The sequence below is a fragment of the Leptonychotes weddellii genome, chromosome 11 (assembly GCF_054177405.1).
Source record: "Leptonychotes weddellii isolate Sample4059 chromosome 11, ASM5417740v2, whole genome shotgun sequence".
In the NCBI taxonomy this organism is placed as follows: domain Eukaryota; kingdom Metazoa; phylum Chordata; class Mammalia; order Carnivora; family Phocidae; genus Leptonychotes; species Leptonychotes weddellii.
The window spans coordinates 4,404,419-4,416,586 of record NC_138379.1 but is presented as its reverse complement, the minus strand read 5'-3'; the positions used below and the strand labels follow the sequence as shown (position 1 = coordinate 4,416,586).

At 60.0% G+C, this 12,168-nt stretch overlaps 1 protein-coding gene across 5 annotated transcripts; it reads right to left on the bottom strand.

Annotated features, from left to right (window-relative positions):
* Positions 1-1,481: 1,481 nt before the first annotated feature.
* On the bottom strand, positions 1,482-11,828 carry UNC93B1 (unc-93B1 regulator of TLR signaling). 5 transcript variants are annotated; one of them, XM_081797667.1, is made up of 11 exons: positions 11,652-11,827; positions 11,332-11,473; positions 10,644-10,797; positions 7,787-7,948; positions 7,441-7,573; positions 7,018-7,135; positions 6,290-6,414; positions 5,597-5,779; positions 4,864-5,137; positions 3,022-3,140; positions 1,482-2,251 (listed from the first exon to the last, which is right to left on the bottom strand). In XM_081797667.1, exons 1-11 carry the CDS (start codon positions 11,745-11,747, stop codon positions 1,916-1,918), a joined length of 1,842 nt encoding a protein of 613 aa, XP_081653793.1. In that variant the 5' UTR covers positions 11,748-11,827; the 3' UTR covers positions 1,482-1,915. The 5 variants fall into 5 exon arrangements, with proteins under 5 accessions (XP_081653793.1, XP_081653794.1, XP_081653795.1 ...); XM_081797668.1 differs by having other exon boundaries at positions 7,018-7,111; positions 11,652-11,826; XM_081797669.1 differs by lacking the exon at positions 11,332-11,473 and having other exon boundaries at positions 11,652-11,783.
* Between the last annotated feature and the right edge of the window lie 340 nt (positions 11,829-12,168).

Genomic DNA, 12,168 nt, shown 5'->3' with positions numbered 1-12,168 from the left:
CCTGGAGCTGCCAAGGGGCTGGGCTTCGACATGTCACGGCTCAATTAGCCCAGCCTCAGAAGGGCCAGCCTGCCGGGGTTTGCTGCCGTGAGCAGTTTCACCGCCCGTCGTGGCTGCATGTGTGTAGCTGGTCACGGGGGTGGCCTGTTACGTGTGTGAGCACATGGCAGTGCCGCCAATGTGTATCTGCGTGTTGCCTTCATGTGTCGCCTGACACGCGTGCGTGTGCATTGCCTGTCATGGGTCCGTGTGTGGGTCTCATCCACGTGCCAGGAGCAGCGAGGGGGTGTGTGAAGTCTTCTAATGGGGAACTCACCTGCCACGAGGGGTGTGATCAGAAACCATGCTCCCCTCCCAAGTGGCTGCTCCCCGTTCCTGGGCCACCTTCCCATCTGTTCAACATCAGAGTCTTTGTCTAGCATCCAGATGGATGTTAGAAATGACTCTGGAGCGTGACAAATTGTAGGCCTATTCCTGCCCCCTCTCCACCTTGCCCAGCACACCCAGGGGTCCACACTCCTCTGAATAGCACCCAGTCCTGCATTCAGAGGCTTATTATCCAAGTGTCTGATTGCCCAGCTCTGACCAGAGTTTAGCTGGAATACTGCCAGGTGGATGTTGTCACATCTGCTGCCAGAGAACTTTCCACCCACATGCTGATGGGGAAATGGAAGGACAGTGCGGGCACGCACTGGGGCTACAGGTCACATGATGCAACCCTTTCTGGGTCTGCTAGTCAGTGAAAGTCTGAGGGATCAGGGAGGAAGCTTTTGGTTCTTCACTTGCCTGAGCATGCAAGCCACCTGGTAGGGAGGCTGGGGGAGGCGACCTGTGGCCCTGGCTATAGCTGTCGCCTTCCCTGTCCTCCATGATTGCAGGACCCCAGAATTTGCCAGACAACCTGGTAACTGGCTTATGTTGGTTTGCAGAGACCCGGGACTGGGGGGGGGCCGGGGGCACTTCTCAGGAGTCACAGACCACAGATCTCACCTTCGCTAGTACTGGGCCCAGAAAGAATGCAGCCGGTCCTCTGGGCAAGGGGTACCCCAGGGTCCAGTGAGGGACTCACTATAGGTACACGATGGCTGACAGTCGTTGAGCGCTTTCTCTGTGCCAGCTCTCCACTAACCCAGGGGGTGCCCACCAATCTGAGTTCCTGGCACCCCTGGTGCTCAGTAATTTTCCACAGTGCTCCTCGGCTAAAAGAAATATCGAACAGGCAGCCCCCTCACACTCTCCGCTGCGGCCCCTGCAGGCCAACCCTAGGGGCTTGTGTCCCGGGGGGATGGGGGTGGCACTGGCAAAAACAAGCAGGGGTGGGGTGGGGGCGGGGCTTCCAGGGGGCGGCCCGATGGGCGGGGCTTAGGGGATCCTCCCCCTCAGCGGGGGGTCCAGGGGGGTCCGAAGTCAGTGGCCCAGCAGGTCAGCGGGCGCACATCCGGGGCGCTCCTTACCCCACAGACTGACACTTCCCAGTCGGATAATACAAAACCTCTTTATTTCTCATTTTCTATAAAAAGTCGTGCCCCTTGACGGACCGCGGGGATAGGATGTGCAAAGCGCGCGACACACCCTGCCGAGGCCCGTCGCGGAGAGCTGCGCTGGGTTGGGACTGGGGGGGGGGAGCTGCGGCAGGAGGACCCCGTTCCCTCTCCGACCTGGGCAGGGGTCGTGGAGAGTGGCCCCGGAGCGGGGGAGAGCCAGCTGTGCTGCGTCTCCAACCCTAGGCCGGGCCCAGGGGTCTTAAAGCTCCACACCGCGTAGGAGGGGCCGCGGGGCTGCGGGGCCGCTCCCGCGGGACATTCTGGAACCTGCGGTCCGGGGGGAAGGTCCTTCCTGAAGATGGCGGAGTCACAGCGCCCCCCGCCCCCCCCCGAGACGCGGTAAACCGAGGCCGGCGAGCAGGCTGGGCCCCTCACTGCTCCTCGGGCCCGTCGCCTCCCAGGGCCTGTTCGTAGGGGCAGGGCCGGCGGCAGAGGCCGGCTACCTCGGGGCCGGGCCGGGGCCCCGCGGGCGGCGCCTCCTCCTCCACGCCGTCCGCCGGGCCGCCGCCGCCGCCGCCGCCGTGCTCGCCCTCCGCGTCGCTCTCGTCGGAGTTGTCCTCCTCCAGGTAGCGGTAGCCGCGCACCTTGTGCTGCGGCCGCGGGATGCGGGGCTGGCGCGGGACCACGCCCCGCTGCAGCTTCTGCTCCATCCACAGGTACGAGGCCGCGGCCGCCACCAGCGTCAACAGCAGCACCACCAGCTTGGCCTGCGGGCACGGACCGGGATGCAGGCGACCCGCCGGCCACCGAGCCCGCGCCTTTCCGGGCCGGCCCCTGGCGGACAGGCCCACTCGCGTCCCGCACCTCCCCGTGCAGCTCCTCTTCTGTCCCGACAGCTCAGCACCCTCCGCACCCTCCGCACCCTCCGCACCCTCCGCACCCTCCGCACCGGTAAGGCTCAAAGCCCAGCTCCGCCCTTCACTGGGGCTAAGACCACTGTGTCCCTGACACGCAGGGACCATAAGAAATGCTTTTCCGAGGATTTTGACCGTAACCCACAGCCAAATAGAATTCCCCATCATAACAATACATACACACATACAAGCACCATATTCCCTGCTCTCTATTTCGTTTTTTCAAATGTTGGTGGGGACCTGCTAAACTGACCCACCAGTAGGTGGGAGCAGAGAACGAGGAAGCCTGCTCCCTGCCGGCCAGGAAGGGACAGCTCAGAGCTGACATCTGGTGAACAGGTCATCAAACGACCTGCAAGGTGGCTGGGAGGCACCCACCAGGAAAGAGAAAACTTGAACCCCTTCAGGGCTGGGTAAACTGAGGACCGTGGCAGTGAGGCGGAAAGCAGGTCCTGGGTTTGGGGCCACTCAGTGGGCCTGACCTAGGACCCAGCCCTCAGGGAGCGGTACCCTTCCGGGGCTGTGAGGCTACAGTGGGCTCTCAGAAAGTATCTGTGGCCAGGGGCTGGCAGGTGGGGTGCCTAACGCCTCCAAGACCCTCCTCCCACCACGCTCAGGCTCACCTTCATGGGCAGGCTTGAGCCCAGGTACACAGTGAAGATGGCCACGGCCTGCCACCAGTGGTAGATGGTGAAAATGAAGTCTTGCCTTTCTTTGTCCTCGTATAAGATTCCCAAGAGTGCTGCAGGCGGGCAGGACAGGGCAGGAAGGGCAGAGGCGTCATCGGGGGCCCAGAGGGGCTGATCTCCCACCTGGCACCCGCCCTAGGCCCAGCATTGGGCTAGTCTCAGCCCTTGGCCTTGGCATGCCTAGGAAGCCCTTGTGAACAGGTCCCGGCCTGCCCCCTGGTAGAAACCCTGGTTGTCATGTGGCCTGGGGAGCCGAGCAGAGGCAGGAACAGGAACCTAGCTGTGGGGGTACAGTTGGGCCTCTCTCTAGAAAACATGTGCAGCCTCAAGAGTGGAAAGCTCTATGTGCACTCATCTCCTGTCCTCTCTCGGACCGCAGGGGCATAATGCCAGGCCTTCGGAGGCTGTTTCTCCTCACCCAGGGCTCAGGGAGGGCAAACTGCTTGCAGCAACAAGCTTTCTGCAAATCAGACCTGAAATTGGGAGGTTTGAACTATTTCTCAAGGAATCCTCCCTGGGGTGGGAAGAAAGAGTGGACAGGGAGTCCAGAGACACAGAGTTTAGTCTTAGGACTGTAAAGTGCAGAGAATTAGTACAGAGATGAGGATTCAAATGTTGGCTCTAGGGTTGACTCAGGGTAAGTTAACTCCATGGCGGACGCCTGGGTGGCTCAGTTGGTTAAGCAACTGCCTTCGGCTCGGGTCATGATCCTGGAGTCCCGGGATCGAGTCCCGCATCGGGCTCCCTGCTCGGCAGGGAGTCTGCTTCTCCCTCTGACCCTCCCCCCTCTCATGCTCTCTCTATCTCATTCTCTCTCTCAAATAAATAAATAATCTTAAAAAAAAAAAAAAGTTAACTCCATGGCCAGTTTTCCTGCCTGTAAAATGAGATGACACGTATTATATGTTGTGCTCTGAGGTTTTAATGCAAAGCCCAGACAGCACCTGGCAAATTGCCCCCTCACTCGGACATTAACATCCTCGCCCTAAGGCCTTGCAGTGTGACTATACCCCTTGGGGCTGCTGGGAAGGGACAGGGAGCCCCCAGGGTTCACAAGGGGGAGGCAGGAAGCAGAACTGGGCAGGCAGAAGGGGATGCCAGGTCCAGGCCCAAGTCCAGACTTGTCGTGGACCCGAGCTACCCAGGCTGGATGCTACCCAGAGCTGGCTGCCTCTGAAGAGCAGCAAAGAGAGTGTAGCCTGGCGTGTGGGGCTCCATGCCTGATGACAAGTACAGACGGCTGACTCTCCGACGGGGGGTCTGATGGGGTCTCCTGAGCCAGCCCCTGCCCTCCACCACATCACACCTCCAGGGGTGACGTTCAAAACTGTTAACAGCACGGGCCCATCAGAACAGACGCTGATGTGGAAGACCCAAAGAGCTGCACCTGCGTGTACCAGCTGCGTGTCCCTGGCATGTGCCCACCTGTGGGCAGAGCGCATCACACCGCTGAACTCTGACCCACCCCCTCCTTTCTGCAAACAGGGCTCTACTTCCCAATGCCCCTGCCCCAGCAGCTCAGACTCAGGACGTGCACCCTGCCACTCTGCAGACTACTGCTGGGGCTTCATGCCTGCTCCCAGCTCTTTCCCATAGAAAGGCCCTATCTGGGGACACCTGGGTGGCTTAGTCAGTGAGTGTCTACCTCCACCATAACAGACCCCCAGGGTAGCCATGGGATCCCATGTCTGTCCCTGGGATGTCTGTGCTCCTCCCCCACCACCCCAGGGTAGCCACAGGGTCCCCTGCCATCCCAGCGCCCACGGCTATACTCACTGCTGAGGCCAGTCTTATTGAGGGCACTGCCCACACCCCAGAGGACAGCTGCTACGTAGAGGATCCAAATGTGTTGCAGGACCCGAGGTGCGGGGGCCCAGAAAAAGAGGCCGAGAGTGAGGAGCAGGTGCAGTCCGGCCCCAGCCACCAGGGGCACCGCGCGGGGCAGCCACAGCCCCAGGAGGCCCAGGACCGAGGAGGCCGAGGCGCCCAGGCTGTAAGCCACGAGGATATAGGCCAGGCGTTCGAGCCCCACCGAGCACACACCATAGCCCTGCGGGGGGGACGAGGGTGAGTGTTAGAGGTCAGCTGGCCCAGGCTGTCCTCTCTGGGCCACCTCAGGGCTAACTCCCCCTAAGGGTCATGGGAAGGTTCTGAGGGCACAGACGGGAGAAGAGGCTTGGACAGTGTCCCCAGATACCAAGGCTGCACCCCGCCTGGAACCTCACGCTTTATGGGTGTTATCCCATCCCGGCGGTGTAACACCTCCGAGAGTAAACATCGTTGTTGGCATCGCTTCACAGGGAAGGAAACTGAGGCGCAGAGAGCTTAAAATAAGTTGCCTAAGGCAGAGGAGGAGTGGGGGAAGCCAGGAAAGAGAAGAAGGGGGGAGGCGACTATCTGGGACACACTTGTACATACTTACACATGTATTCAAAACCTATTCATCTTTTATCCCAAATACAAACGTAACCACAAGTCCTGTATTGTACACTATGCAGGCCGTCCTTACCAGGGCGAGACCAGTGCAGGCAAAGAGCACCTCGAAGCCGCTGTAGATAAAGAAGGGCACGAGGTGCCGCAGGCGGAAGTCGCGCACGTGCTTGAAGGGCAGCTGGAAGATGTTGCCCCAGCCCACGCTGCGCAGGTCGATCTCCTCAGTGGGCCGGTAGGCGGCGCCGCACAGGCCCAGCACCTGCGGACCCACGAGCTGAGCGGGTGGGCGGGGAGGCAGGGTGGCCGGGCCCCCTCGCCCCAGGCCCCGCCCTGGACACACCCACAGCCCTGGGTCCCGCCTCCCAGCCCCGGCCCCGCCCCCAGACGCACTCACAGATCTCGGCCTAGCTTCCCAGCTCCGCCTCCAAAAGGAGGCCACGCCCAGGCCCCCAACACCTTAATTCTGCTTCTCGGGTTCCGCCCCCAGCCCAGTCCTCTCAGACCCTGTCTCCAGCTCCACCCCGGACCAGGCTTGGCTCCCTTCCCCTTGGCCTCTGGGATTCCAACTCCAGGTTCAGGCCCGAGCCTCTAGCCTGACCACTAGGTTCAGGACCCCTCCCCAGGACTCAGCCCTGGCTCCCAGCTCAGACCAGGACTTCAAGCCATAACCCTGCCCAGGCTGCCAGCAATGCGCCCAGATCGCACCCCTTGCTCCACGTCTCGGTCCCCAGACTTCATTGACTCTGCCCCACCCCATCCTGGGCCGCACCAGCAGCATGGCCAGGAAGGCCACCGCCATGAGCACGCTCTCCACCACAATGAGGTTTCTGCTCCGTGGTAACGTCCGCAGAACGGTCTTGTTGAAGCCAATGAGGATGCCCTGGCTGTTAGTACCTGGAGAGAGGCGGGTGGGGGATGGGGAATAGAGCACACTGTAAACTCAACCACAAAGAAATGGAGCAAGGTGGGCCGGTGGAGGGGAGGGTTAGAGGTGGTGGGCGAGGGCAGTGCTTGCAAAGGCAGGGTTCATTTGGGAAGCAGTTTGGAGGTGAGGGCCACTGGGCCTGGACGAGCAGCAAAGGGAGGAGCGCCTCGCCCCCCCGCCCCTTGCTGCTCTAGTGCCTGCAGGCTGGACGGGGCAGTGGGGGTGCCAGTCCACCCCCCAACCCCAAACATTCACCCTGCAGTGATTGAGCTCTGAGGGTATGTGTGGCCCTGAGAGATAGCCCCCAGAAGCCTCAGTCCAGATGGCATCTCTTCCAGGCAGCCTTCCCTGATGCACCCTGTCCCCATGAGGCTGGGTCCGATGTCCTAACTGCATACTCCTACAGGGCCCTATGCCTTGCCCACTAGGTTCTCAGCCCTGAACCTGTGGGCAAGGGCATCCTCTCTGGGCACTCTCAAGAGCCCAGTGTCTGCTGGATGACTCAATGGGGGAGGTGAGCAGGCATGGGGGAGGTGAGCAGGTCTTGGGGGCCCCACCCCATGAGGACTAACCGCAGCTCTGCACGTTGTAGAGTGTGTGGTTCAGGTCATACAGGTAGTCGTTCAGGAAGTAGATCATGGGCAGCTGGGCACAGGCGAAGCTCAGCTGTGGGCAGGAGGGCAGCTTGGGCTGGGCTCAGAACCAGACAGGGGGCACAGGCATGATCTGGAAGGGGTCTGGGCACAGCCTTGGCAGAACAGGAGCCCTCCCACCTCTGGGGGCAGCCTCGTGGCAGGAGGGAATGCCCAGTGCAGGAGGACTTTCTCCTGCTCAGGGAGGGGATGAGGTCTCAGTCACTAGAGGTAAATAAGCAGAGGTTGGGCTCAAGAAAGGGCAGTGGGACTAGTGGGATGAAAAGACTGTGGGATGGGCTCCAATGTGTGGGTTCTGGGCCTGGAATACCCTCCCCCAATGGCCCCATAAGTGGTACTCACATGGAAGAAGCTATAGAAGATCGCTTGGAAGACCAGGAGATATGGCGCGTGGGAGCCCCGTGGCGGGCGTTGCTGGGGGCTCTGCTCATCCCGCTCCTTATAGTGGGAGTACTCATAGTACTTTTGAGCCATCCTGGACCACAAAGGAGAGAAAGCTTCCCCCAGTCTGACCTCTACCAGATGTCTCTGCTTCCTGCACCCAGGGCTACGGGCTATGTCTCATGGATGGGGAAACTGAGGCCCGAAAGGCAGAAAGCGCTGCCCAAGGTCCCCCAACTAAGGTTGGCAATGCAGCAGAGACTCAGCCAGGTCTCCAGTCTCCCGCCCTGATGCCCACCAGACTCACCTGGTGATGTAGTTGCCCATGGAGGCCCATAGAGGCACAATGGCCATGCCCAGGGCCACGGCTGAGGGCACGAGTGTGTAGTAGCGCTCCCAGTAGTTGGTGGAGACAAAGAGGGCATAGATGCCCACAGCCAGGAACATCATCCACTTGGTGCCAAAAAACCTGTGGGCAGTGGGAGGGACGCTGGCACCACGAGCCTACCCAGACTGCTGTGGCCTGAAGCCAGGGTGGCCCCAGCTCCAGGTCCCAGCTCATGAGGTGGTGTGAGGTGGGGAGCAATCCCTGGCCTTGGGGTCAGGGGCTCTAAGATGGAGTAGCAGAGATATGGCCTTGCTGGTGGTCTCAGGGGAGCCCTGTGTCTACACGCTTCAGTTTCACAGCTTAATGTGGGCACAGAGCCCAAACCACAGCCTCTCAGGGCTGTTTCAAGGAAGGGGGGGATATGGGGGAGGGTGATGAGTCAGTGGTCTATGGGCACATCCAGCCCTCATTTGTGTTCTGGGCTGACTGGCCAATCCCCCTCTTCCATCTAATCTCATGTGTTGTGACTTCAGGGCGCCCGGGGAACACAGCCCAAACTGGAGGGTCAGAGACGGGGCCAGTATCTCTTCCTCCCTGCCCATTGCTCTCGCAGTCCCACTGTGCTCACGCGGGAAGTTTCTTCCCCACTAGCTCCTAGGACAACAGCCTTGCTGACTCCGAGGAAATGTCACACTGTGTTTAAAGGTGGCTGATCAGTGACTGGCTAAGGGCCCATTCAGGGCATGGAGGTTCGTCAGACTAAAAACTACTACCAGGAACTTTGGGGTGTTTTGAGTATTGGTGCTTATTAGTTCCTTACTTTGCCTTGGTTTCCAGGAAGCTCAAAGCCAAATGACCCTAATTTTCCGATAAAATTACTTTCTCTTCTATTACAGGGGGCCCTGGTTCTTTTATTATCCATATTTTGCCATGTAATAAATAGGCAGCCTACTCTGGTCTATTTGGGGGAGGGCAAGCCACAAAAAATGTACTATACATTTTGATGGAGTAAACAAGCGAAAAGTAAAAATACTAACACTCACTGCTGGTGAGGCTGTGGTTTAAAAAGTGATGCACATGGCCCATGGTCATGCAGACTGGCATAGCCCTTTAGAAAATTAGCCCGGTAGTTTGGGCAAGGGGCAAGCTTGGGGCGGGGGACTCAAACTTTCAGACTGCCAGGAGCTGCCTGTGGGACCTGGGCAAGCTGCTGAATGTCTCAGCTTCTCCGTGTCTGTTAGAGCACCTACCTCGGATTGTAGGAAATGAGGTAGCATTTACAAAGTGCCCGGCACATGGGAAACAAAATAAGAGTTAGCTGTTATTATCAATAGTGATATGTCTTAAGAGCCAGAAAACCTTTCATATACCTCTACTCTGCTAAGGCCACTGCTAGAAATTCATCATTGCAAATTTTTTTTTTTTTTTTTAAGAAGGAAAGAGCTAGGGGCGCCTGGGTGGCTCAGTCAGTTAAGCATCTGACTTTGGCTCGGTTCATGATCTCAGGGTCCTGGGATCGAGCCCCGCGTCCCCCTGGGCACTTAGTGGGGAGTCTGCTTCTCCCTTTCCCCCTCCCTCTATCTCTCCCCATGCTCATGCTCTCTCTTTCTCTCAAATAAATAAATAAAATATTTTTTTTTAAAAGAAGAAAGAGCTACAAATACAAAGTGAATGTGCCAAAAGGAGAGGGAGCTGAATGTCCAACTCTGAGGCACGGTTGGGTGCCCCCATCTCTGCAGAGGGTGCTACCCTCATAAAGTCCTCAGCGTGAAGATGGAGGAGCAGGCCAAGATGTGTGTCATGGAAGGAAAGAAAGTAAAAGTGAATGTTGCACACGCTCTGGTGACAAGGACATAAACGTTACCCATCTGTGCTGGGGGGACAACAAAACAGCTGATTTACTGGCGGGCTTGGGAAGGATTTTCTTTTTTCTGATTCTAGTTGTGATTCTTTTTTTTTTTTTTTTTTAAAGATTTTATTTATTTATTTGACAGAGAGAGAAATAGCGAGAGCAGGAACACAAGCAGGGGGAGTGGGAGAGGGAGAAGCAGGCTTCCTGCCGAGCAGGACCCTGGGATCCCAGGACCCTGGGATCATGACCTGAGCCGAAGGCAGACGCTTAATGACTGAGCCACCCAGGCGCCCTCTAGTTGTGATTCTAATGCTGTTTATACAATTATGTTAAAGGAGTTTTGAGTTTTTTGGGTTTGGAGGGTTTGTTTGTTTCTTGTTTGTTTGGTTTTTGGTTTAAGATAGAGAAACTAAAACCCATCTAACTTGTCTGCTAGTCTCTGGGTCTCGTCTGAGCAGAGACCTACCTCCTGGTGGGGAGGGTGTTTGTGCGGGGGAGTTTTGCACCGGTCAGGAGGCTGGACCAGATGCCTCCAAGGCTCCGGTCCAGGGTAAACCCTCTGGGGCACCCAGCCCTGCCTCTTCAGTGAGAAATGTCCCTCAACGCTGACCACAGCTGGTGAGGCCAGGCTTGGTGCCTGGGCCTTGTTGGCTGATCATATTCTCTCCAGAGGTTCCACAGCCCTGAGCCCAAAGGTCACTCACTGTAGCTCCAGGCCACAGAGGAGGGCGCAAAGCAGTCAATGCCATGTGAGGCAAGCTGAGGGAAGGAGCCGGAGTGAACTTCTGTGGTGTCAAATGTGCCCTCCGGTGAAGCTCCTGCTTCCTTCCCCAAACCCAGGTTCTCTCCTTCTCTCTCACCCCTCCAGGTAGGCAAGGCCTCTCCCCAGCTCCCTGCCCCCAAGAACACCATGGGCCAACAGCCCTTGCACCCCTTCAACATCTGGGTGACGGCCCAGGCCTGCTGGGGACAGCAGCAGCGCACCTGATGAGCACAGGTGTGTAGAGCAAAGCAGCGATGGGCGTCACGTTGATGCCCATCAGCATCTTGCTGTCAATGTCGGGCAGCCCCATGTTGCCATACTTCACCTCGCGGTAGGTCTCATCGTAGTGCAGGATCAGCTGCATCTGCAAGAGGCCTGGGAATAGGGAGGGCATGACGGGGGGCAGCCTAACTCAGGCGGCGACAGAACGACAGAACGGAGGCTAGCCACGAGCTTGAAGGGAGCTCCGGTCGCCAAAGGAGTCCCCGATTCCAACGCCCGTGAGGACAGAGAGGGCTGCCCGGACTGGGCCAAGCGTCCTGACAGCCAGTGAATCCAGAACCCCGCCCCCCCCCCCACAGTCTCTCTCTCTGTCTCTCTCTCTGTCTCTCTCTCTCATTCTCCCTCACGGGCAGCGCTCCAGATCTGGAAGGCCGCACACCTGCCCCGGGCGCCCAGTCCTGCCCACACGCTCACGAGGGCTCTGGCTGCGAACCAGGGACGCGGCACGGGGACCCCACCTCCGTGCGGCGGGGCCGCAGCTGCAGCTGCGAGGCGGCCTTTGGGGAAGTGAAAGAGGAAGGGAGGCCCACTGGCCCCCAAGGTTTCTCGTTCCCTGACCGGGGCTGGGAAGCGCGGCCGCGGCGGGGAGCCGTGGCCCCTGGCGCGGGAGCCCGCGGGGCCGCCTACCCAGGTAGACGCCGTAGGTGAGCGTGCCGCCCGCGCTGGCCGCCAGCACGTTCTTGAGCACGCCGAGGCGCTTGCGGCGGTAGTAGCGGCGCTCCTCCTCCTCCTCGTTGTAGTTGGGGTACGCGCCCACCAGCTCGTCCAGCTGCGGGGCACGCACGGCGCTCGCACCCTGGCAGGGGCCATCGCACTCCCGCCCGGGAGGCCCCGGGCCCTCCCCCCGCCACCGCCCCGGCCTAGCCCCGGGGCTGCCTCGCCCCCCCGCCGGGGAGGCCCCCTCCCTCCGCGTCCTCGCACCCCTTCACAGACCCGTCCCCGCTCACCGGAGCCCCGGGCCCGTCGGGGACCCCGAGCCGATCCTCATCTCCCTGCGGCCCCGCGGTCCCCGCCACCCGGTAGAGCGGCGGCACCGCCTCCATGGCCCGACCCCCGCGGGAGCACTGGCGGCGGCCGCCCCGCCTGTGAGCAGCCCGCGGGGCACTTCCTCCCGGCGGCCTGGACCTGGCCCCGCCCCGCCCCGCCCCGCGGGCCGCCCCCTCGCGAGGGGCGTGTCCAGGGCGTCCGGGCGCGCGCGGGGGTGGGGGGCGTGGCCGCGTGGCCCGGTGCCGCCCGGACCCGGCCTCAGGGACCGGAGACGTGAGTTCGAATCTTCACGCAGCCGCTTCCTGGCTTTGCGACTTTGGGAATTCACTCCACCTCTCTGTGCCTCAGTTTTCTCACTCAGCACTGCTTCCCAGGGCTGGTGCCGGGTTACTAAATGAATGCAGAGCCTTAGACAAGGGCCAGGCCCATAATAGGGTCCCCGCAGTGCCACCACTGTCATCCCTGGCCCCACCTCCA